The sequence below is a fragment of the Gossypium hirsutum genome, chromosome D05, assembly GCF_007990345.1.
Source record: "Gossypium hirsutum isolate 1008001.06 chromosome D05, Gossypium_hirsutum_v2.1, whole genome shotgun sequence".
NCBI classification, from domain to species: domain Eukaryota; kingdom Viridiplantae; phylum Streptophyta; class Magnoliopsida; order Malvales; family Malvaceae; genus Gossypium; species Gossypium hirsutum.
The window spans coordinates 28,651,765-28,674,990 of NC_053441.1; the positions used below are offsets into that span (position 1 = coordinate 28,651,765).

Below are 23,226 nucleotides of genomic sequence, written 5' to 3' on the forward strand. Positions count from 1 at the left end.
AATGCAAGTTTAATGTAGTTTAGAGTAACCTAAATATTAATCATTATGAATATTAATCATTATGAGTAATGTCGTGACAATTACATAATAATTGATAAAATTTATTGTTTGTTTTATAAATTTTAAAATGTATATTTTAAATATTTTAAATATATTTTTTAAAAAATTTAAATATAATTTTAAAAAAATTGAATATATTTAAAAAAATTAAAAAATTTAAAATATACATTTCAAATTTTATAAAACAAATAATAAATTTTAACTTTAAAAATAATATATTTTAAATGTTTTATTATATTAAAAATATATTTAAAATGAAAAATATATTTATGAGTAATGTCGTGACAATTACATAATAATCCAAGAAACATACTCATAACGGGTCAGTCCAATATGTTGTTCTCTAACACACATATTCATGTAATGATTCTGACATTCCATATCAATGACAACTCCTTATCATCAATCAACTACACGTTAGTCTTAATGCATTATCGTTGTCCTATCCAACAATAATACTTGACTAAGGAACTTTTAAGAATAATCATATTATTCTCAGGACATTATTATAAAACAGTTTATTTATATACACAGAAAAGAAACTAAAATAATAATGGTAACGCCTTATATTAATAAACATGATAAATCAAGTATGTTATTACAACCATCTCATGATTGATCTTTTGGCATACTCTAACATTTTCCACCACACCCTTAATACTAGTTCAATTATCTCCATCACAAAGGATTATTTAAAGGCAATTGCCTCTAAATTGCAATTACAATATTGATAGCTTACCCATCAAAAATACCACTAGACTTAGACTTGAGAACCACAACCTGGAGAGAAAGTAAGTAGCACACTTTCAAAATTTAAAATCCCACTTTACCAAAACTAATCAGTTCAAATGGAATAAAAATTGATCTCACAATCCTCTTAATTTCTAAGTATACCAATAAACTCAAATTCAAAATTGACTTCACATCAAACACACTTCAACTAAAGTCGAGCAACAAAACTACCCTTTTAATCATTGGCAAGTGATGCAAAAACCTTCAATCACTTAACTCTCCACAACCCCTTCTATCATCCCAAGTTAAAGCCACCCCACAATAACCATAACCACACAAAGTCACAATTAAATCACATACCCTGATTATTATATACATCACATCCTAAAATTTAATTTCATCTTGAAACAACACATCCTAAAATTTAGTTTCATCTTGAAACAACGCGACCACCAGAATGGGCAAACTAAGTTATCCGAAAACCATACCAATAGAATAATAGATGCATAAGTTTGGACGCCACACTTAATCTACACATAAGATCTTTCCGTCTCACCCACTTCCCTACTCTCAATTATTTTTCTCCAATCTCTATAATCAAATGCTCAATATTGTCTGTTTTGGTTCTGCCCAACCCCCAAACTCTCTGTGCTTCACAACTCTACAGCCCTTCCAACATCATTATTTCATCTACTACTTCACGATCATCCCCTCTAATACTAAATCCCAACCTTTTTCCGACTTCCCAAGCTTTCTTTGCTTCCCCGAGAATCAACTTCTTTCTGTTGCTGATGTCAGAATCAGAAAGTGATGCATTTACTACTGCCTCTTCTCTATCCAATATTCCTTTCCCTTTAGATGCATGCTCATTGTGCATTTTAGCTGCAAAAATACTTTTGTTAATGGAATTCCAGTCAAATGCAATTTGCACAAGTAGACAGGAACAAGCTTTCATGAGTCTAATTAAAAACAATTAGTTAGACCCATATTAGATGCAAATACTTTTGTTAATGGATCTGCAACCATGAGATGGGTACTTATATAGTTCATAGTGCATTTCATGTGTCGCGAATTTTCTTATGATTTAGTTATTTACATAATTGATTTTAAAAGTTTCTTAACTTTTTTTCCTCCAAATTGTGCTCAGAATTTCGACTTTTACAATCACATTATCATAGATCTGTCTATTGCTAACAAAGGCAATCTGAAGCGGAGATATCAAGCTTTCCATATAGGATGGAAATTTAATTAAAAAGTGGTTTATTAAAAAGATTTTACTTCAACGCTATCAGTTTGATAAGAATCAATGCAAGTTTAATGTAGTTTAGAGTAACCTAAATGCGTTTACACAAAAAAGTTTAGGAATGAAACCGAAGGATTAAATTATTCAGAAATTATTCCTCAAATTCAAAATAAATATATTTCTTTCCGTAAGCAAGTATAGACAACATTGTAGCATAAATAAGAGAGAAACCTGTTGAATCTGAACATAACAGAGGGTACCTAGCTAGAAAGGAGAAAACATGCCTGGTTGGCCACGTTACCCACCCTGTGCAAGTGGTACTTGCACTGATGTTGTTTGCTGCGCTCATGGTACATTCGGTCCCCTCTTTTCAATTTCTTTTTTTCCCTCTTTTAAGTTGCAATCTCAATTATGTATGTACGTATTTGTTTGAATGTTGCAGGACATAAACTGAGGTGGCCTGAACTGTTGGGTGAAAATGGAGCAGCGGCTAAAGCAACAATCGAAAAAGAAAATCCAGAAGTAACAGCTGAGATAGTGACACCAGGAAGAGTTGGTCCTCCTAATTTTTGCTGCAATCGTGTTTTTGTAATTGTCGACACTCATGGCAATGTAACCAATATCCCTACTATTGGTTGAGTTCACACAATCCCACTACTTCATCATCTCAACCTTATTTATGAATACATTATAATAATGAAATTTTTAAGTATTAACAGTGTTTAATTCCGTCTTGTTTCCTTTTTCTTGTTAATTGGAAATAATACATTATTATCCCTTTTTTTTAATTCACAAATTTACATAATCCAAACAAAATAACTTAACGGCCACCGTCTGCACGAACCAACACTTTGTCAAATTAATTTTAAGAAAGGCATAATTTATTAGGTAAATTACATAAATGGTCATTAAAGTAATGTCCGTGTTTTATTTTGGTCACTGAATTTTTAATTTTTACTATTTTGATTATTAAACTATACAAAATCAAATATATAATAACCAAATTTTGTTCGGTCCTGTCCTAAGTCAAGTTTGAAGCAACCTCGGATAATTTTAAAAGAAGGCACAATTTTAATTGAAATGAATTTTAATTTTTAAAACACTGGATTTTGAATTAAGAATATAGGAGTTGTCGTTGATCTTTTATGCTGGGTACAATTGATAACCTATGAATTTATCATTTTAAGAAGAAATTTTTAAATCTTTTTTAAAATAAGATAATTTTTTAAAAACCAGAATGAAATAAAATTGTATTCTGAAGTCAATTACACGTGGCGCTTAAAATTGGTATCTTTTAACTACCTATTATCTCAAGTCTTGAAAAATACAAGTTAAAAATTCAGTATTTAATTATAATTCCTAACTAAAACAATTAGGAAGGGTTTTTTTTAGTGAATTGGATTTTCTAAAATATGCATAAGTAAATAAATAATACTTTCTCATTTCTCTTAAATTGAGGAAATTTAAAAAAAATTATATTTAATTATTTATATTTATTTGATTTTGTAAATGATATTTCGTTTTTAATTAGAATAAGTGATATCTCTCCCAACAAACTTAGAAAATGTTAGCTTAATTTTTAAAATTGATTAAAACGAATATCCAAGTACATACATAATAACATGAAGCGAATAGCAAGCCAAATACACTCACATCAATCGTACAATGATTAGAATATATATATATATATATATATAATAACAGTCACCTCATATTAATTAATAAATAATATATATTAAATATAATACTAAGAACACCATACTGTCATTCTACTAATAATCTAATAGATAATTAACAACGTTTCTGCTTCTATGAGATCTACTTCTGTAGTTAGAGGTAAGGGAATTATCAGTGGTGGCTCAATTGCAAGGATGGTCAAAGAAGAGAAATTGATTTAGCAGTACATCATCCCCGTCATATCTCATTAAATTTTGAGGGTGAAAAATTCTAATGATTCGATTATTAGTGGTGTTGAATATACGGTTTTGGAACCTCATTTTTATAAATTGAGTTTGTAAATATAAAATAGGAATATTTACGGAGTTAATATGAAAATATAATAAGTATCGATTAAATAATTTAGGCGAAAAAGTAGTTAATTAAAGTTTAGAGACTAAATTATAAAAATCTGATCGCTATTGAATTTTAATTTAGAAAATGATTGGAGACGTAGATAACAATCATCTAAAGGTCCAAACTGGTTATTTAACCATTTTTTTCATATGTTAGTGGGAATTGATGATACTTACATTAGCTTTAATAATAATTTTTAAAGAATAAAAATAGATTAATTAGTTTAATTAAAGATTAAATTAAATATAATATTACCTTAGTGGATTAAAGATGAAAAGATCATCTTGTTCCACCGTCTTCCTTAAGAACAAAAGAAGAAAAAACTTCAAACTTCTCATACCTTCGGCCTATTCAAATTATAAGGTAATTAAGTTAATTTCATGTAATTTTTATAGATTTATGATCATGGAGCTTGATTTAGCTAGTTTATGTATGATTATCGTCAAATGTGTGAACGTTTGACTGAAAAAAAACTACATCAAAAATATATAAAATTAAAGTAGCAGTGTCCACAAGTATACAGGTCAAATTGTATATAGTATTTGTGTTACAACGAAACACAAGGAAGCATTCTGAGGATCGTACCCAAGGGAAGATGGATAAAATCCATTAAAAATCTCTTTACAATAATAAGTCTAAATAGTAATAGTTAAATTCTATATTATGATTGTTATAATAAATGTCGATATGGCAATAGAACGGTCGTAAATCTAAATAGTAATAGATTTTACGTGGAAATCCTTTCGAGAAAAAATCACTGGTAGAGGAGGAGAAATTCATTAATGTTGAAAACTGAATGATATAAGAGGAAATCGACTACATCTATTTAAAGGTTGAAAAACCCTATTCTAATCAATGTCAAATAGAATAAATGTAGTTCTCTAAGATCCCCTTGCTTTGTCACTGTATTTTATTTCTTCAACAAGTGATAGATTCGAATCACACAACTCTAACAATCTATTTAAAGTCACGATTATAATTGATTTTGTTTCTATGAACTAAAGTCCTCCAAAATTTTACTTATTTCGAAAAAGCTATAATCTATTAATTGCAAACGATTATATCATTTGCCTTATTCATAATAGGGTAAATTGCCTATTTAATCACCTGAGTTTATCGGCGCTCTTATTTTGGTCACACATTTAAAAAAATTATTATTTTAGTCACTCCTATTAGATAAGTTGTCAATTTTAGTTACTCCAGTTAATACATTATCAATTTTAATCACTCTACCGTTAAAATAATATTAATAAATTTAATGTTTGAATTGATAATATTAATTAGCTTTCAAGCATGAGTATTTTTTAATTTTTTTTGGGAAGAAAAAAATAATGCCTACAAGGTAAAAAAAATTCTAATTAGTTATTTCTCTCATCACTTAAAAAAAAGTCAATATTAGTATTAATGGTGTGTAAACGTAACTTGTTAAAGAACTATTCAAAGTTCCTAGAACTTTTTGTAATACTTGTTGGAAAATTCATTGTTGGCATAGTTTTGAGGGTGTGTTGCATGTTATAAGAGATTGTCTTGCGGCGCGGAATATTCGGAATCATTTAATCCCTGTTGAAAGGCAGGATCAATTTTATTATGGAAATTTGCAGGAATGGGTTAATGCCAATTTACAGGATTGTCATGATTTTTCCCTGGATGATGTTGATTGGAATTACCTCTTTATTTTTCAAGGCGGAGCGGTAGTGATATCTTTAAGGCCTCCTACAGTATATACCGATAGATAGAGAGATGGCGATTGAGTTGAACTGAGCGTCACCTTGCCAAAATTTTGTCGGGAATTGGGTTCGTTTGTACACTGATGGTTCAGTTAATCATGACGCGAGTTTTGCTGCAGCAGGGGGAATTGTGCGGAATCGTTATGGGGGTGGATATCTGGGTTTAACAAATACTTGTGGAGTTCTTCAGTTTTTGACGGGAAGTTGTGGGTTATCTTGGATGGGTTGACCATTTTGATCAATTGGGGTTTTGATAATGTGTTAATCCAGTCTAATAGTCTTGAGGCGGTTAAGGACTTACAAGATAGTCCTTTGGAGGGTTCCAATTCTGCTCTAACTAGGAGAATTCAGCAGATGCTGTCCCTATTTAGTTGTTGGATTATTATACACATATCTAGAGAAGATAATCAAGATGTGGATAAATTGGTAAAGATGATCCACGAGAGAAGGCATGGGGTGCAACTGTTTGAAGATCTCCCGTTTGGGGGAAGGGTTTAAGTTCTTGTAGCTAGTTTTTTAATTATATTCTTGTCACCAAGAAAAATATTCATTGTTGGACTTGATTAATCACTCTTTGTTGTTCATAATAAATGGTTTTATTTTTTTATTTTTTAATTGTTTCAAAGTCTTGTTAGTTGAATCAATCAAGTTCTTTTTTTTTCGTTTTATTTCTGAGTATCCATTCACTTGAAATTTATCTACTTTATTTTTACTTTCCGTAATTTGTAAAATTTTGAGTGATTAGATTTGATTTCCATCATACGTAAATGCATATTTATTCTAGCATAAGTCTGGATTTATTTTAATTTTCAATTCATTGTATTTTATATTGAATTTATTCTAGTTTTAATTGATCGAACATGTATTACTTGTGATTGTATCAATAGTTATAGGTGTAAACTTCTTTTTTAAATTAATAATTTATATGATCAAAATTTAGGACTTAAATTATCAATCCATAATGAAAGTAGTTTTCCAACTCGGAATTTGAGGTTTGAAACTTTTGGATACCACTCAAGTTTATTTTATAGGACATAGTTTTAAATTCAAACATAGTTCGAATGGTTTAAATTCATAAATTAAATTTATCTACTTAATAAAAATATTTTTATTTATGATCCTCGCTTTAAACTGAATCATTTCTATTCAACTTCAAATATATTTTTAAATTACTAAAACATAATCAAATCACTCAAATCAAACATTAAAATATACAAATTTAAAGCTCATAAGCTCAATTTTTATTTTCTCGAATCGAAATCGAATAAATTGATAAAGAATTTCTTTTACACCCTATTTACAAGATGCAACAAAAAATTTCCATCTTCAGTAAGCAACTAAATGTTAGATCTCTTTCAAATCTCTTTCTCTACATTACTATCTCAAGCCGAACTCAAGGTATCCTCACCTACTAAGAAAAAAAAAAAGAAAAGAAAGGTTTGATACAAAATGAATCAAATTCATAGTTTTGGCCAATTCATTGACACATTGGAAGCAATCTTTAGTGAGTCTTGTTACGAGGGTAAACATACAATTTGATTTATGTTGCCCCGACTCTTTGTTTTTCTTGAAGTACTCGTGTTGTACATCCGAGCCAACACATATCTGGATATGGGTACGAGGATATCACCCTCCAAAAACCCTCCAATACATAAAGAAAATCTTAGGAAAGTTGAACATACCCGTATCCGACACTCATGTCAGAGTTCGAGTAAAATAGAACTTGACAATAACCGACCATATATCTTCAACTGTAAAGTGAGTGAGATGAAGAAAGTGTAGTGAGAAACTAACCCTGAATTGTGTCCAGTGCCGCCATGAATCGTCCCCCATAGCCATGTCAATGACCGAGGTGATAATCTTCTTCATTTAAACACTCAAACCTCCATAAAACTGATTGAATGTGCATGAAAGGACACCGTTTTTCGAAGTTGAATATATGGTTGAAATATAACTCTTTTCTCAAGTGTCCTCTACAAAAACTTTGAAAATAAAGTCCCGAAAGCGTTTTGAATATTGCTTAGGATCAACAGCTGAAATCGATGTTGGATCGTACTGCATCGATTTATATGCATGCTCGAGCTTCTTGGTAATATCGTAGTCTTGTAGAATGTCGATTATACCGAAGAAGAGGATTACATCATAGAATACACCAGTTGGTTCTCCAACTAGCTGAGAATCAGAATCCGATTTTCTCACCGTCTTTTCGGCCCGAGCAGGCATGTTAGTACCTAACCTAACGGAAGACCACCTGCAATCATATTGAAAGATCATCAAATTAGACTTTTCTCTGTTTTTCTTTTTTTCTTTTTGTTGAAAAAAAAAAGGAAGAACACAAACAAACACAGGTAAAACATGAAGATATTCATATTACCGATCACTAGGAAACTGATCCTTGCTAGCTTGAGATAGCCGAGGAGCGTCTTCAGTTAGAGGATCTTGATTTCCTGCGAGTTAAGTCCGAAACATATCTTAATCAGATAAGAAATCCCTGATAACATAGTCAAGGAAAATTTAAGTTCCAAAGAACACTAGAAATCACCAGTAGGCGTGGGAACGTCGGAACCACAAGGTGAGGAAACTTCTCGAAAATGAAAACCAATCAGCAGACTATAGTCCATAATTCTCTCCTGTTCGAGAAAGTCACAATCTCGGTCGACTTGCCTGCATGAAAATCACCCAAAACAACCACAAAGAAGATTATATTTTCATTCAAGAAATCTGATCAAACTTTGAAGGCACAATTGATTCAAACAATGGTTTGGCCTTTGCTAACTGCGTCTTTTAGAGATTTTCGATAAAATTAAACCGAGTATCAATTCAGATGCATGTTACAAAACAAATGATATGGACCGAACAAGAGGGGTATATTGACATAGTACTAGGAAGAGGTTAATAGAAAAGATAATCACCTGCAAAACTCTTGGAACCATAGTTTCTGCAATCGAAATATATAATTGAGATCAAGGTCTTTGAGGGTTGTTGTCGGATCAACTTCTGATTCGGGTTTAGAAGATGTGCGACCATGTGACGAACCTTTCAAGTCAAAGCGCCTATGAATGGCATAGTGAGTACAGAACAGATTCTCCATTATAACAAAGCGCACCTAACTCATCGATCCCAAATGAAGAAAGTATGAGATTGGTTTCTAAAATCTTACAACTTTGAAGCATGTTTATGTTTGATGTTGAAAATTGTGTAACATTGAGATTACCTTCTTCTGGGATGTCCCGGTCAGTTTCACACAGTGAAGACCAAAAAATTTGGTGACTAAAGTGTTCTGAAACGACCGAACATGATTATAGTAGGCTGGGAGCATCCTTATGAGAACCTGCAACATGAATCATTAAGAGTAATTAGTGCAGTTCCTAATTTATACAAACAGTTCCCGGAAATCAGAAAATTCATGAACTTCTGATTGGTGAGGACCAACTATTGTCATCTACGGAAATTTACTCAATTTATAGTTCATACTGCAAAGCTAGCTTATAGTTTCCAAATTCAACTAAAAAAATGCAAAAGAAACAAGTACAACACACTTTTACTTCTGCCTTCTTCATTGTCTTTATCATGTATCTGTCATCATTGGTCAAGTAAAAGAACATTCCACTTTTTCCCGGGGATGATAATTCCCGAAGGGCATCGTTCCCACATATCGAAAGCATGTAATCAGCTGCATCCACATTGAACAATTTCCTAAGGGTCCTGGAAATGTACAAAACAATATGATGTCAGGAAATACTACTTTCATCTAACAAATTGTTTTTTTTATATTTGCTTACAACTAATTTCACAATTAAGCTACGGTAGATGGTCCGGTTTCTAACCTGAACACAAGTGGACAGTAATCCTTCCACCTGAAATCACAAGATTGATGTGGTGGAGTGTGCTTGGATCCTTCGGGCGGAAATTTGGTCCATACTTTTTCTTTCGGATCAAAAGCCGAAGGCCTTAGATCAAGGGATACAACCGGACCAGGCCTTCCAACAGAGTGTCTACAGTGTAAACAGAGAAAACAAAACATAATTAGGACATAAACTCCATACAAGCATCGGCATAAGCTATAAGACAATGCAACATTAGAGGTAAAAGAAATCACTAGTACCTGATACCTAGTTGCAAATTGAGCATTAGATCATAATGCTTGTGGCCTTTGGATATGGTCTGGCCTTGCTTCTTCATTATCTTCTTAAACTGTGGCCTACTCTGTCTTATATCTGAATTTTCAGGGTTAGGTTTTCTTACAACTACATCCTCAACCTTTGAATCCCCTTCACCTGCAGTTGAAACATCAGTTATATCGGAACCATAACTAAGATTTTTGGACTTCCTTTCAACCATTCTCCTTTGCCTCCCTTCACTTCTCTTAGCCATGGCAGACCAATTTGGCATCTTTTGTGATGGCAAAATGGACACATTTTCACCAGTGCATATCTTGGCATCTTTCAAATCCTCTAAAAACACTTGCTGAGGATCCCAATCTAGATTCTCAGATGGAGAACCAGCTGGATAATAGGTTCCATTTTGATCCTTACCATCTTTAGTCCAAATACCAACATAAAGGCTCCCATCTGGCCATTTGAAATTACCATTTCCTCTAGGAAAACCATCTTCCCAGGAACCATCATATCTGTTCCCATTGCTCCAAATCATGGTTCCATTGCCATGCATCAATCCATTCCTCCATTGACCCATGTAATGGTTCCCATTCTTCCATTGGTACCTCCCTTGTCCATCTGGCAACCCACGGCGCCATTCGCCTTCATAGCGATCCCCACTGGAAAAACTATGTGCCCCTTCTCCTTGTTTGAAGTTCATAACCCAAGACCCTTTGTATGTATCCCCTGAACAACCCGTGTAAGTCCCTTTGCCATCCATGAAACCACTCTTGAATTCACCTTCATAGGTAGCACCTGAAGGCCAAGAGAATTTGCCTTTCCCCGTCATCTTTCCTTTATACCATTCACCCACATACATACATCCATCCGTCCATAAATACTTACCATCACCATGGGGCAAATTATCACACCATTGGCCTGTATAAATATCACCTCTTGGAAGGGCTTTTTCAATATTGCGAACTTCACCAGGGGTTAACTCTTCATCATCAACATGAGCTACAGACATAGCTGTAAATATGCTGATTGCTTTCTTCTTTGCAGCAACTTGTGATTTCTTTAGTCTAGTTTCCAAGGCCTTTCTAAAGCCAAGTTTTTTGCTCATCTGTTCATTCTATATATAAAAGAAATAAAAAGGTTATTATCTTTTTTCAAACTACAAATTCCTATTTTCCTTCCTTTAACCACTAATAAACCCAAAGATCAAAAATTTATAACTATCTCTGTTCTTCTGTCTTCCTATTGCATCAATGTGGGAACTTGAAAATTTTAAGAAACAAAGAAAAGCACTCAATCGACCCCCGAAGAGAGAAAATGGAGGGAACTACAAAAAACCCAACCCAAAAATCCAATCGTCTTTTTTCCTTTTTGGATTGTCAAGTTGGCTTTAAGAAATGGGTATTTATCAAATAATGAAAAATAAAATTACAAAGAAATGGGAGCTGTTGGATTGGAGAGGAATGGGTTCAATTTTCTTTTACTCTCTTTGTTTCTGGGAAATTTTTCTGTTCTTTTTTGCTTTTTGGGTTGGATTGGATGGGATAGAGGAAAAAAACAAACAAAAATTTTTTCGTGTGATTTCCGGATTTAGCTCCTAAAATGTCTAGGAAACCAAACAATTGGTGGGAGATTATAAATTATAATGGGAACTGATGAATGCAATTGCCATTTTTAGACTGTTCAAAACCTCCCAATTATGACTAATTTTAGTTCTTTATGTCTTAATCGTGTTTTCCTCTTAGGTTGTCTAAATTGTATATTAATTGTAATCATTTATCTTCTTAAAAACATAAAGTACAAAAGTCAATACATGTATTTTAGGTTTAAATATTGTTTACCGTTTCCTTAACCATCTTTTTGTTAATATAAAATCAAGAGATTAAAATATTAAATTCTATTAATTATTAATAAAATTTTGAAATGAAATATCTATGTTAAATGCATTTGAAGGCTTAAATATTGGTTTCTTGCGAAACAAGTAAAACCATTATCTATAGTTGAAGACTTTGAATTACATCAAGACTTTTATCAAAAAAATTATAAAGTTGATTTTTAGCTTTAATTTATAGAAAATTGATTAGATTATAACTCTTATGTAAACAAAAGTTAAAGTATTGTATAAACCTCGGGTTAAAGAAAGATTAAGAGAGCAACCCAAGACTTTGAGAGTTTGTTAGAGTACAAATTTGTGCAAGTTAGGAACATATATTTATGTTTTATCTTTTTAAGAAATCATGAGAGTCTCTCGAATTGCAAAACCTAGCTTTCGAGTGAGGAGTTTAGCGAGAGAGTGATCTAATATTTATACAATAGTGAGGTCACTGAATTGGTGAGTGTTAAAACTAATATTATGACTTAAATCATTAATTATACTGTAAGAAAAATAGTAAATCATTACTCTAAATAACACCCTGCAAACGCAGACTGAAATCAAGTTGTACAAACATTCTTGGTATTCATCTTAATTTTAGTTGTGATCATAATTTTAAACACAATTTTAATTTGCTAAGCAAATAACCCCTTATTATAATTCAATCTAGATTTGTAAAAGGATAAGAAAGCATTTCAAAATTTTCTTCAACACATTACCAAAATCATAAAATTTTAAATTAATTAATTTTTATAAAACTTCATCAAATATGGATAAAAGAAAAATTAGGAGAATGATTTAAGATAAAAAAATACAGGGGATTTAGTTAAAGAGAGGAGTTTGTTTTGCAATGTTTTCGGGTAGAAACAAATTTATTGCAAAAGAGGAACAATAGCTACAAATAACAGCAAAAGCTTACTCAACTTTTTCATTAAATCTAGAGCAAAATCCTAATAACAATAAGACGCAATTCGAACCCCAAACCACAATCAACACCATCAAGTTAGCACATAAAATTTAATCATTTTAATATCTTGACTACGTAACTCTTTAGGTAAGTTTGGATGGACGAATAGATGCGTGCGTTACGTTTAGTTTACTTTTTATCTCACGCTACAGTATCTAATCTCACCGCCATCGCTGTTTTTACACTAACCGTAAATAAACGAACCGCCCATCCAAACTCACTCTCTGTCAATCAAATTAAGCCTAATTCTTGAGTTTTGAGTTTCAGTCACAATAGGAGTTGATTTCATTGTGGGAAAAAAATTCTTAATTACACTAAAAAGAGAAAATTAAATGAAAATGAAGGTATTTATCGCGCTGACCATGAAATGTAACCACTTTTGGAATTATAAAAGTTGACTTCCATTAAAGCACAGGCCAAAAGCAGCAACAATGCTTCTACTTACAAACGGCATCTCAACTTAAACCAAGTATTTTCATAGATTGGCTTAATTCTAGCAATGCTTTCATGCATGCTTTTATTTCGAAATCGACTGCATATGAACCCGAGAATCTAAAATGGTGACTGTCCGTAACATTCTTAACTATAGGCCACCCAGAGATCAAGGCTCCCGCTAAACACATTCCTCTTGCAGCAAGCATCCTCAATGCTATTAACCCGATAATTGAGCATGATTACGATAAGGAAAAACATCCAAGATGCAACCAATCCAAATTTATACATCCTTTCCCTTGCATTAGGAGTGTACCTTTTATTCTTGAGCCTGAAATGCTCATCTTGAAACTGACTAAGAACACTTCTTTCGTTGTTGCAGGTCTCCAAATCAGACCAATCATATGTTTCAGATGTTCTTCCAAGCTTGTACCTTGTGCTAGCAGGGAATGGTGGAGCAAGGCTTCCTTCGGTGCATGGTGTTAAGCCATGTCCTTCCTCGGATAATCTGCCAATCCGCCTTGGGAACTCGGATGTTGTTGAGAGATTGAAATTGCAGCCTGCATCAATAGAGGTCAATTAGCGAGTGAAAGAAGGCTTGACAAATGTCACCTTAGAAACCAAAAATCACAGAGTAAGTGCATAAACAGAATCCTCACCTCTTGGATGCTTTTGTTTAATTCATATTACTTTCCAACCACTGCTTTCAGTGATTTAAGTTTTAACCGAAGTTTGAAAACAGATCGAGGAAAATAGTGGCAGATATAGGTCAGCATCTTTTATAACCGAGAATTTCATGACTTTAACAAAGGCTTAGAAATAACCGACATCACACTGGCAAAGTGTATGACTTCATAAAATCAGTAGCTGTTTGAAAGGCAGTGGATAGTGACAATGGTCCAATGCATATTATTACTATTACTGGAACAGCAAATTCTTATCCATCATAATAACAGTAAAACAATCAAGAAAAGCCTAAGTGACTCAATTACTCAGCACTTACCTTGGAGTTGCAGAGTAAAGGCTTGCAATGCAAGAAGAACTTTTTTCATTCTCTTCTTAGATGCTGGATCAATAAGGTTGCCATCACTATCAAACTTCGCTGGAGACTCATATGCATTCAAGAAAAACTCGGGTTTGTTTATAAAATGAAGATCAAGATAAACCCCAATCTGGCGATAATGATATTGTGCTCGCGCACCACCTAAACTTCCTGCGACACTTACGATGGCAGCAGCTTTATTGGCAAAAACATTTGGCGATCGAGAAGCCCAGTCAATTGCATTCTTCAGGGGTCCTAGTATAGAGCAGATAACAATATAGTTTTAACAATATTGTTTATGTAAAACCTTCAATGCTGACTTACAAATATCACATAAAAACAAAAAGGTCAAACCAGTTAATAAGCTTGTAACCAAGTTAATGGGATGAAATCCAAAATTGGGAGAACAGACTAAACCATCTACAGTATTCAAAACCTGACATTGACATTGCCTTACACATGAAAAAGTACCAAACTGATTGGAGTTTCTAACCCAGCAAGGCAAGCAGCCTTCTATCAGCTTGCAGTGTAGAGTGGTTTCAAACTAAGGGACCTCGAAAGGCTTACATCTAATCAAAATTCTTCACATAAGAATTCCAAGGAAATGAAATTAAATTTAGGGTGTCTATTCTACTGTTTGAGTATTTAATACTTTGAGGCACTCTTCTTAAGATGCACCATATTAACACCCCCACCTATTCTGAACAGAAAAGAAAATCCAATAAACCTTATTCTGCGTTAAATAAGAGAAAATTCAATATATTCCAAACCAACTGATTACTGTGAAAAACATGAATAGATCCTTTTAAAATCAAGATAGACTAGAACATTTCACTCTTTACATCTTCAGCTAAAAAGTTTTGAACTTTGTATTGATAAAATAAAATAAAATTATGCCTTCTTCCACCTATGAACTTAAATGAACAATCACCCCAACCTCACATATACCATATTTTCAGCTCAAAAAAATTCTCTATTTTACACTTTAATACACCCTGACTAACTCACAATTCCTCCACATTGTCAAAATTAAGCTTTTCTTTTTAGAACTTTTGATAAAATGTCAAAAGTGTTTCCAAGTCACCAAAATTAACATTCATGGTGACAACTTTGAACATTGTGGAGGAAGTTGTGTGTATATCATAGCATAAATTATAGAAAATTTAAAGAAATGAAATCCCAAAATACTTTAGTGGCCAAGAAATGCTTTTGAATGCTTAATACCAGTAACAGAGTAGTTGTACTCAGGGGAAGCAAATAGGATGCTATCAGCCACCAAAATCCTCTGCCTGAAAGCCTCGACAACAGGCGGATACTTTCCATCAACCTCGAGGTCAGTGTTGAGCATAGGAAGCGGCGAAATGTCAATGTAATCAATCTGAATCCCATCAATCTCTTCCTTAGTTAGCTCCATTGCTGAAACAAAAAACACAAAACCCAAATCAATATTTTTTTCCCAGAAACTAAAACAAGAATATTCCTTTAGACGTCAATAGCTAAAGGGGGGAAAAAACCAAAAACCCAAAAGAGTATTTCCCAGAAACCAAAACAAGAACATCCCTTTGGACGTCAATTTGCAAAAGAACCTTACCATAACGAAGTAAGCCTCTATTGTAAGAGCCTTCCCTTAAAGACCCACAAAGGGCAGCAACTTTGATCACTGGTTTCGCTGCCGCCATGGCTTCCATTGCTCAGTAATTTCTCAGAACTCTCTCCAGGCTTCTCCTCTGCTTGAGTAAGTTACTTGCTTGAGTATTGACTTGTGTTTTTTTTTTTTTTTTGAAAAATAATAAATAGATGCCATTAAAGATGAAATATTAATCACAATCTCTACATGGGTGCCACGCGGCTCTCCTACATCTATCAGACGGTGGAGCAGCTCCTAATTAATGAGACATCTGTATCCTACACACCTCCTATGGGACTTTAATCGTCCGGTTCTAAAGAACCAACGGTGTTGACTTGCTTGAATGTAGACGAAGTGAAGGGTGAGAAGGGGTTGATCAGACGCAAATCTTTGGTGACTTGAGGTAGGTAGATATAGAGATTTGTGACCGTCAGATTGAAACAATTTCTAAAAATATATCTCGTCATCTGTGCTTTCCAAAAGTAGGAATGATGAGGTGTTTTTAAAAATAATTATAATTATGTTAACCATTCATTCAATATCAACCTCTTTTTTTTAACTACCTTTTTTTTCAAGAATCATTAATATTTTTATATTTTTTCTAGGAATTATTTTATTAAGAATTAAATATTATATTATCTAAGTTATATTTAATTTAAATAGATGTTTTGGATTTCATCTTCTCTTTTAGCTTTTTAGTATTTTTAGGAATTAAATATTATATTAAAATTAAAATTAAAATTTATTATGAGATATTATTCACTTAATTTTAGGTAACTAACAAATCAATCACATTGGCTTCATTTTCGTCACTCAACTTTAAAAAAATAACAAAACAGTCATTAACGTTATCAAAAAGTAACAAATCAATCATTTATTAACATTTTCCGTTGTTGTCTTAACAAGACCGCTAATATAACAAGTTAACTAGTTGATGTGGCCAATTAACTTCTCACGTTGGACAAGTAGTCAAAGGGTAAAAAGAAGAATAGGAGAAATGTAGAAAGAGAAGATGATTAGTTAAGGGTAAAAAGAAAAATAGGAGAAATGTAGAAGAAGAAGAAGAAAAAGAATAGGAGAGGAAAGGAAAATAGAAGGAGCTTATCTCCATTGCAAAAACAGACCATTGAACCTAGAACTATTTTTGCAAGAGAAAGCCACATTGGACAAGCATCCAAGTCCCTTTGAATAAGTCCTTTGAATAACCTGGAGCTTATCTCCATCAATTTGTGAAATAGCAGATAAATACATGCAAACAAAACATACATGGGGTTAAAAAACAACTGTAAGAAAAACAAGGAAAAAAACTTGATTTGATGGTTGAATAAGTCCTTTCTTACTCGTTTTCTTCTGATGATCTTTTATGGAGATGGACTTAACCAAACTTTCCTTCCTGCCTTCGTTACTGGCAATGACTAGCATAGATTCCTCAGATGTGGCATCTAGGGCAGAAGATACGGAGTTAGATGGCATGCTTTCATCCAAGTTAGTTGCTAGAACCACCCCGGAATGTTTAGCTGCAGCTGATAACAACTTGGATGTTAAAGATTCAGTTCCAGGTTTTGGTTGTTGTACAGTGCTCCCCTGACAAGCATGCAAGTCCCTTTGAGCCTAAGATAAGCTAATCTTGCTAGCTGGAATTGAAGGTTTGACGGACCTAACCTTTTCAACAGTAGGTAAGCTACTTGACAACGAGGAATCTACAACATTTTCTCCAAGAGAAACAATGGTTGGCTTAACCTTAACCTGTACCGAACTACTATTCTTTAAAGCCCAAAAAGCTGAACTTTTTTTTTAATTGACATAGATAATGATTGAAAATACAATTGACATAAAAAAAAGTGAGAAAATGTTTGAGGGAGAAATAATAATAAGACAACACAAAGAATTTGAGTTCTGGAGGAGTCAAATGGGAAACGGTGTTGAATCAACATAGATCAGAGACTAAAGCTTCAAAAATTAGATGAGAGAAAGTTGATTTTAGAATAGAGGATGAATGTGGGGATAACGATGACGATTCGTTACATTTAAAGTTTGGAGGACTCACTTGTAGAGATGCAGTATGGGATTGATTTGAAAAGTGGAGGCATCTCCATTTTTCTTCTTCTTCTTCTTTTCCTCTTTCTCTTTTTTTTTTTTGCATAAACCCTAAATTGGTGCTAAAAGGACTGTTAAAATTGGTGCTAACCAGCCAACTGGACGGTTAATGCCACCAAGCAATCCATCACCTGCCATGTCACTTTATTGTTATGTTTGTAATATAAAATGGTTAAAAGGATTGTTTTGTTATTTTTTTAAAGTTGAGTGACTGAAATGAAACCAATATGATTGATTTGTCAGCTACCCAAAATTGAGTGATTGTTGGTGCAATTTACTCTTATTTTAATAAAGTCCAACTGTTATCTTAAAAAAAAATCCAATTAACATATGAATTTCTGAACATACTCATACTTGATTTAAGTTTTAAAAATTATTTTTATACAATAAATTTTTTTATTTTAGAATGTATTTTATTTTTAATTTTTAATTGTATGTTATTTTATTATTCTCGTTTGAACAATCTAAAAATTTTATTAAAAATAAATAATTTACCATTCAATTGATCTACTAAATAATTAATTAAATTACGCTATATATATTACAAATTATTCGTAATAAGCTCAAGTGCAAAAAAATCATCCATGTAAACTACCACATGTACAAACGCAGCTGACTCATCATCTATTAACTATCACATCAACAAATGGTTTATTTGACCTTAATTGATTTTTTAAAATATTTTGCGAGCTTCTTTTACCAGTAAATTCTAAATAAAAAAACAAATGTGTAAAAAGTACATAATATGAAAAAAATATACATAATTGAAAAATAGGACAAAGTTTGTATCTTGAATGTTGAAACATTTTTTCCAAGTTATTTTCTAACCTAATATTTTGTTCAACCCTTCCAATATATCAAATGTATCTTATATCAAGAGTTAGATTATATTTTGTTTTCTCTACTAAAAATAGATAAAGTAGTAGTCCATATAAGTTGAATTAAAGAGCAAACTATATGTTGTTAATATGATAAATATTTTTTTAGAATAACAAATATCCTCTCAATCATATGTTGAAACCTTAAATGTCTCAAATTAAAGAGTTAGTGAGTCGTGTCTGGTATTTGTGTCTAACTCCATTTTCTCAAATGGTATCATATCCCGCGATATAGTGTAAAAAATCTTTTGTATTTGCATAATTAGCATCTATCATATAATATTTGAGTTCATGGTGCAAATAATCCATAGCTTTAATTATAAAAACTTATATAAACTTGATTTTAAGAAAGAATTATACAAAGTTATAATTTTTTATAATATGTCAATAAGTACAAAATAATATAAATTTTATAATATATAGAAAAATTATAAAGTGTCCTACAACTTTTATATAACACTTTTTATAAATAATATTTTTTTGTCATGACTTTAGAATTTTTTTTTTACGAATAAGTTAAATAAGCATATTACTTTAAAAATATATAGCATGTACACATAAATAAGTTATGTTCATATTTATCGATCATAACTTTTTATAATTAAATATTTTATAACATTTTTATAACATGTAAATTATTTTTTATAATAATTTTTTAAAATTTTAACTTAAAAAATAAAATATAAATAATATAATTTTTTATAACTTTATAAAATGCACATACGTTATTTTATAATATAATCTTTTAGGATTTATAATATAATACATCATTGGCTATAACCATCCAAACACTTATACATTTTTATGTATATAATATAAAAATTTATAACTTAAATTTGAATAAAAAATTTTAAATTAAATTTGAATGTAATTAACTGTGTAATTATTCCAATTCTCCCCCTACCCCTAAGAATTTAGAAGCATAATTGGAATGCTCCAATTACATCCAAATCAGTAGAACTCACCAATTATACCTAAATTCAATTATTAAGTACCTTTATAAACACTACCTAAAAGTTTTGTTGTTTTTATTATTACATACTGACATAACTGACAGAATAATTAAATAATAATACGTTGATATTTATCCATTTTAAGTCCAAAACCCCACATTTTAAATGAATCGGGCTTTATCACTGTTTATTATTAGGGCATTAACATAAAATAGTGCATGTATTTCAAGTGGGCTGGGCCTAGTTAAGCACAAAAACCATTAATTCTCTCTTTGAACCCTGTCCGATACATGGTTCAACTTTTTGTTTTTTTTGGTGTTTGAAGTAAGTTCAACTTTATGGTTTTTGGAATCAGAATAAACTTGGAATTGATCGAAATATGGTTCAAAGTAAGAGATTGGGTTGATTAATTCGCAAATAGATCAATTGAATCGATTAAAATTTCAATTAAACAGGTAATTGAACAAGTTAAATTAATTCTTCTTTTATTTTTTTATAATTTTTTAATAATTTTTTATGGAATCAATTCTGAAAATTTTTATTAATTATTGGTGTGTGGGTGAGTTGTGTAACCAAACACAGAAGTCCGGCAAGATAGTGTTTGTGGTCTCTCCACTATCAACAGTGCAACATTATAGATTTTTTAAGTTGAAATTTTGTAGCATTGTCTGTTATCCATTCAATTTCTATATTTTTCGATTTTGCAATCCAAAAGAAAATTGTAGCTTACTAATAGTAAGGGGTTGTGTGACCTCAACAAACAACCATCCATCCACTAGAGCCTCATCGTCGACACCAAACATGCCGGCGTTATGGTCAAAAGAGGCGTCACCATTGCATTTAGCACAATATCAACCAGTGGAGCATGCCATGATGACGCTGAATGGAACATTGAACTATTCTCAATGCAAAGCTGCTATACTAAGGCAAACCAGTTGTGAGCCTTCCTCAACTGCCAACGAAGAATGGTAGCAAGGCTCTTTGAGCATAAGTTTTAAACATATTATTATATTTTGTATGTTTATTATTATTAATTAATAATTTAAACTTACCTTACACCATTCAAAAAAATAAAAAATTGAAACTTGATCTCGGAGAAATTGCCGATTGAGTATTAATTTGATTGACATTAACATTGTTTCCAGTGACGCATTATGTTTCTATTTAAGAAATAGGAGTTGTGAGTAGTTTTAAATTTTATATAAAAAAGAACAAATATCATAATAAAATTAATATTAGAAAATAATACCAAAATGTTAAATAAAAGAAAATGGGTGCAGTCATCAACTATTTTTCCCCTTCTCTTCTCCCAGAAGGTATAGGATTAGATTGACAGCTTATTATGAAATTGAAAACAACCTCATATATCATAATCTGTTTGTTTTATTCCAAAATGACAAATTCACATTTGTAGTTTCACGTGCTACTTCAATTTAGTGATTTTTAATTGATATATAAGTTATTTAATAAACTTAAATAGGTATAATGAAAATGTTTTTATTTTTTATTAATTTTACTCTTATTCTTTTTATAATTAAAATTGATCATTAACAAATTGCTTTTTCCAATAAAAAGGCTGACTAAAACATTAATATTTCAACAATGTTGATATGGCGTATACTTCATTCAAAGTGAAGAAATACTTGAGAAGATGTCGGCTTATGGCATTCAGATTCTTACATCTTGCTGTAGGCTAAACCTACCCCTTTGTGTTGTTTTTTTTATCCTACTTGTCCACTGCTGGAAACTTTTGTTTGGTATTGGCAAATGGAATCCCCCAAATCTTAATGAAATGGTTGAAAACATTCAGTACACCCAATTGCAATAATCAATCTTTTCTTCACCAAAATTTTATTATCTTCACAACCCATAAAAAATGTGAGCTAAAGGGTTAAAAATATCTTTTTCTTAATAAATTTTTTAAAATTTTAGAATTACAACTAAATTAATAAATTTTGTAAATTTTAAATGTTAATTTTTTTTTAGAATTCAAATTAAAATAAAAAATGTTATAAATATTAAGGGTTAAATATTTTATATTTAGGATGTATACATATTAGAGGGCTAAATTTATTACTATGCTATTAAAGAAAGCCCACATCAACTTTTCATCGATCATCTAATGAAGAAGAGTGACCAAAATATTTAATTTCGAGAAGTTTAGTGACTACATTCGAAAAATTAATAATTCAATAATCAAAATAAAATAAAATCAATAGTTTAGTATTTGTTTAAAATCTAAGATGTTGCTTGGAATTTAAAAAAGGTTATAGCATTCATACAGAATAGATTATAAAATAGAGAAAGCTCAGTGCCTCCTTTGGATTCTAGTTTAGAAAAGGAACACAAATGATGTAAATCCTTGTCCATCATCAAAGGCTGCTCAAAATATAATTTTCTGAGTGAGGCACACTTGGTTAGATCCAAAATACTTACAACTTTTCCTTTTACAATTGAGATTACCAATATTAATATTTTGGCTGACTCAAAATAAGAATAATTTAAGAGGTATATTATTGGAAATCATCCATATTTATGGAAAGTCAAAGATATGGGTATCAAATAGGCATAACCATCTCTCATTTTGTATATTATATTTGTCATTCTCTACTTAAGGCATTGTTCTCTCTCTCTCTTTGTAAATTCTCACTTGTATTTTGGAGTGAAATGCATTTGGTAGTGCTCGAGGACGTAGGCAAAATTTGCTGAACCTCGTTAAATTCTTGTGTTTTTTATTGTATTATTTTGCATGAATTGTGAGTGTGATTGTAGTGATTTATTGTGCTATTAAATTACAATTGAGGAATATTTTGACTAGGAAAGACTTGGTACTTAAGCGATCCTTGTGATCCACCTCTCTTTCCTGGGAATTGAACTTAGTGTGATTTTTTAGTACAATAATTTTACTCTTTTACACGCTTCCGCACAACATATATTCCGTTTGGTCCCAAAGAAAATGGGAAATGGAAAATGGGTTTGGTCCCAAAGGTGAGAATGCTCTTAGTCTTCGGGTAATGAAAATCACTCTTCCATCATCATGATGTCAACATTTAGAATATAAATTAATTAATTAAAGAGATAAATATTAAATTTATAAATGAATTTTGTTTCAATGTGTAATTTGATATATAAACTTTAATTTGGTGTAATTATATACATGAAACTTAAATTGCATTTTATATATATACATGAAATTTTAATTTTGATTCAACTGTTCATATTTTAAAAAATGAATATATACTTTTATCCTAATATTAGATTAATATAATTGTTTGTGTGCGCAAAATATCACATAAAATAGTGCTAATTTAAAATTTTGTCAATAATTTGTGAAAATTGAATCAAATTAAAATTTCATATAAAAAATTAATTACACAAAATTAAAATTCATATATTACATTATACAT

General features: G+C 31.3%; 3 protein-coding genes across 11 annotated transcripts; 1 reads left to right on the forward strand and 2 right to left on the reverse strand.

The window, feature by feature from the left end:
* Positions 1-1,355: 1,355 nt before the first annotated feature.
* On the forward strand, positions 1,356-2,755 carry LOC107903097 (glu S.griseus protease inhibitor). The gene is made up of 2 exons (XM_016829149.2): positions 1,356-2,385; positions 2,478-2,755. The coding sequence occupies exons 1-2, from the start codon at positions 2,316-2,318 to the stop codon at positions 2,672-2,674; spliced, it is 267 nt and encodes an 88-aa protein (XP_016684638.1). The 5' UTR covers positions 1,356-2,315; the 3' UTR covers positions 2,675-2,755.
* A 4,292-nt stretch (positions 2,756-7,047) lies between these two features.
* On the reverse strand, positions 7,048-11,546 carry LOC107904813 (phosphatidylinositol 4-phosphate 5-kinase 6). 6 transcript variants are annotated; one of them, XR_005914182.1, is made up of 10 exons: positions 9,941-11,546; positions 9,663-9,830; positions 9,375-9,540; positions 9,050-9,166; positions 8,748-8,941; positions 8,378-8,499; positions 8,210-8,282; positions 7,630-8,086; positions 7,368-7,477; positions 7,048-7,246 (listed from the first exon to the last, which is right to left on the reverse strand). XR_005914182.1 is itself a non-coding variant. In XM_016831303.2 (8 exons), the coding sequence occupies exons 1-8, from the start codon at positions 11,056-11,058 to the stop codon at positions 7,798-7,800; spliced, it is 2,247 nt and encodes a 748-aa protein (XP_016686792.1). In that variant the 5' UTR covers positions 11,059-11,546; the 3' UTR covers positions 7,048-7,797. The 6 variants fall into 6 exon arrangements, 1 of the variants encoding a protein (XP_016686792.1); XR_005914181.1 differs by lacking the exon at positions 7,368-7,477 and having other exon boundaries at positions 7,048-7,243; XR_005914178.1 differs by lacking the exon at positions 7,368-7,477.
* Positions 11,547-13,153: 1,607 nt separating this feature from the next.
* LOC107904811 (NADPH:quinone oxidoreductase) lies at positions 13,154-17,623 on the reverse strand. Of its 4 annotated transcripts, XM_041094607.1 has the most exons (6): positions 17,232-17,623; positions 17,016-17,103; positions 15,856-15,991; positions 15,489-15,680; positions 14,226-14,519; positions 13,154-13,782 (listed from the first exon to the last, which is right to left on the reverse strand). In XM_041094607.1, exons 3-6 carry the CDS (start codon positions 15,950-15,952, stop codon positions 13,370-13,372), a joined length of 996 nt encoding a protein of 331 aa, XP_040950541.1. In that variant the 5' UTR covers positions 15,953-15,991; positions 17,016-17,103; positions 17,232-17,623; the 3' UTR covers positions 13,154-13,369. The 4 variants fall into 4 exon arrangements, with proteins under 4 accessions (XP_040950541.1, XP_040950540.1, XP_016686791.1 ...); XM_041094606.1 differs by lacking the exon at positions 17,016-17,103 and having other exon boundaries at positions 17,232-17,587; XM_016831302.2 differs by lacking the exons at positions 17,016-17,103; positions 17,232-17,623 and having other exon boundaries at positions 13,154-13,439; positions 13,539-13,782; positions 15,856-16,281.
* Between the last annotated feature and the right edge of the window lie 5,603 nt (positions 17,624-23,226).

Bases quoted from the DNA above. Each gene is read 5' to 3' on its own strand.
- LOC107904813 (XM_016831303.2), bottom strand. From the start codon at position 11,058: ATGAGCAAAAAACTTGGCTTTAGAAAGGCCTTGGAAACTAGACTAAAG. The intron at 9,831-9,940 runs GTACTAGTGATT...TTTACACTGTAG, and splicing joins AATTTGCAACTAGGTATCAG to ACACTCTGTTGGAAGGCCTG. The intron at 9,541-9,662 runs GTTAGAAACCGG...GTACATTTCCAG, and splicing joins TACTGTCCACTTGTGTTCAG to GACCCTTAGGAAATTGTTCA.
- LOC107903097 (XM_016829149.2), top strand. From the start codon at position 2,316: ATGCCTGGTTGGCCACGTTACCCACCCTGTGCAAGTGGTACTTGCACT. The intron at 2,386-2,477 runs GTACATTCGGTC...TGAATGTTGCAG, and splicing joins TGTTGTTTGCTGCGCTCATG to GACATAAACTGAGGTGGCCT.
- LOC107904811 (XM_041094607.1), bottom strand. From the start codon at position 15,952: ATGGAAGCCATGGCGGCAGCGAAACCAGTGATCAAAGTTGCTGCCCTT. The intron at 14,520-15,488 runs GTATTAAGCATT...GCTCTATACTAG, and splicing joins GTACAACTACTCTGTTACTG to GACCCCTGAAGAATGCAATT. The intron at 13,783-14,225 runs GTAAGTGCTGAG...CTATTGATGCAG, and splicing joins CTTTACTCTGCAACTCCAAG to GCTGCAATTTCAATCTCTCA.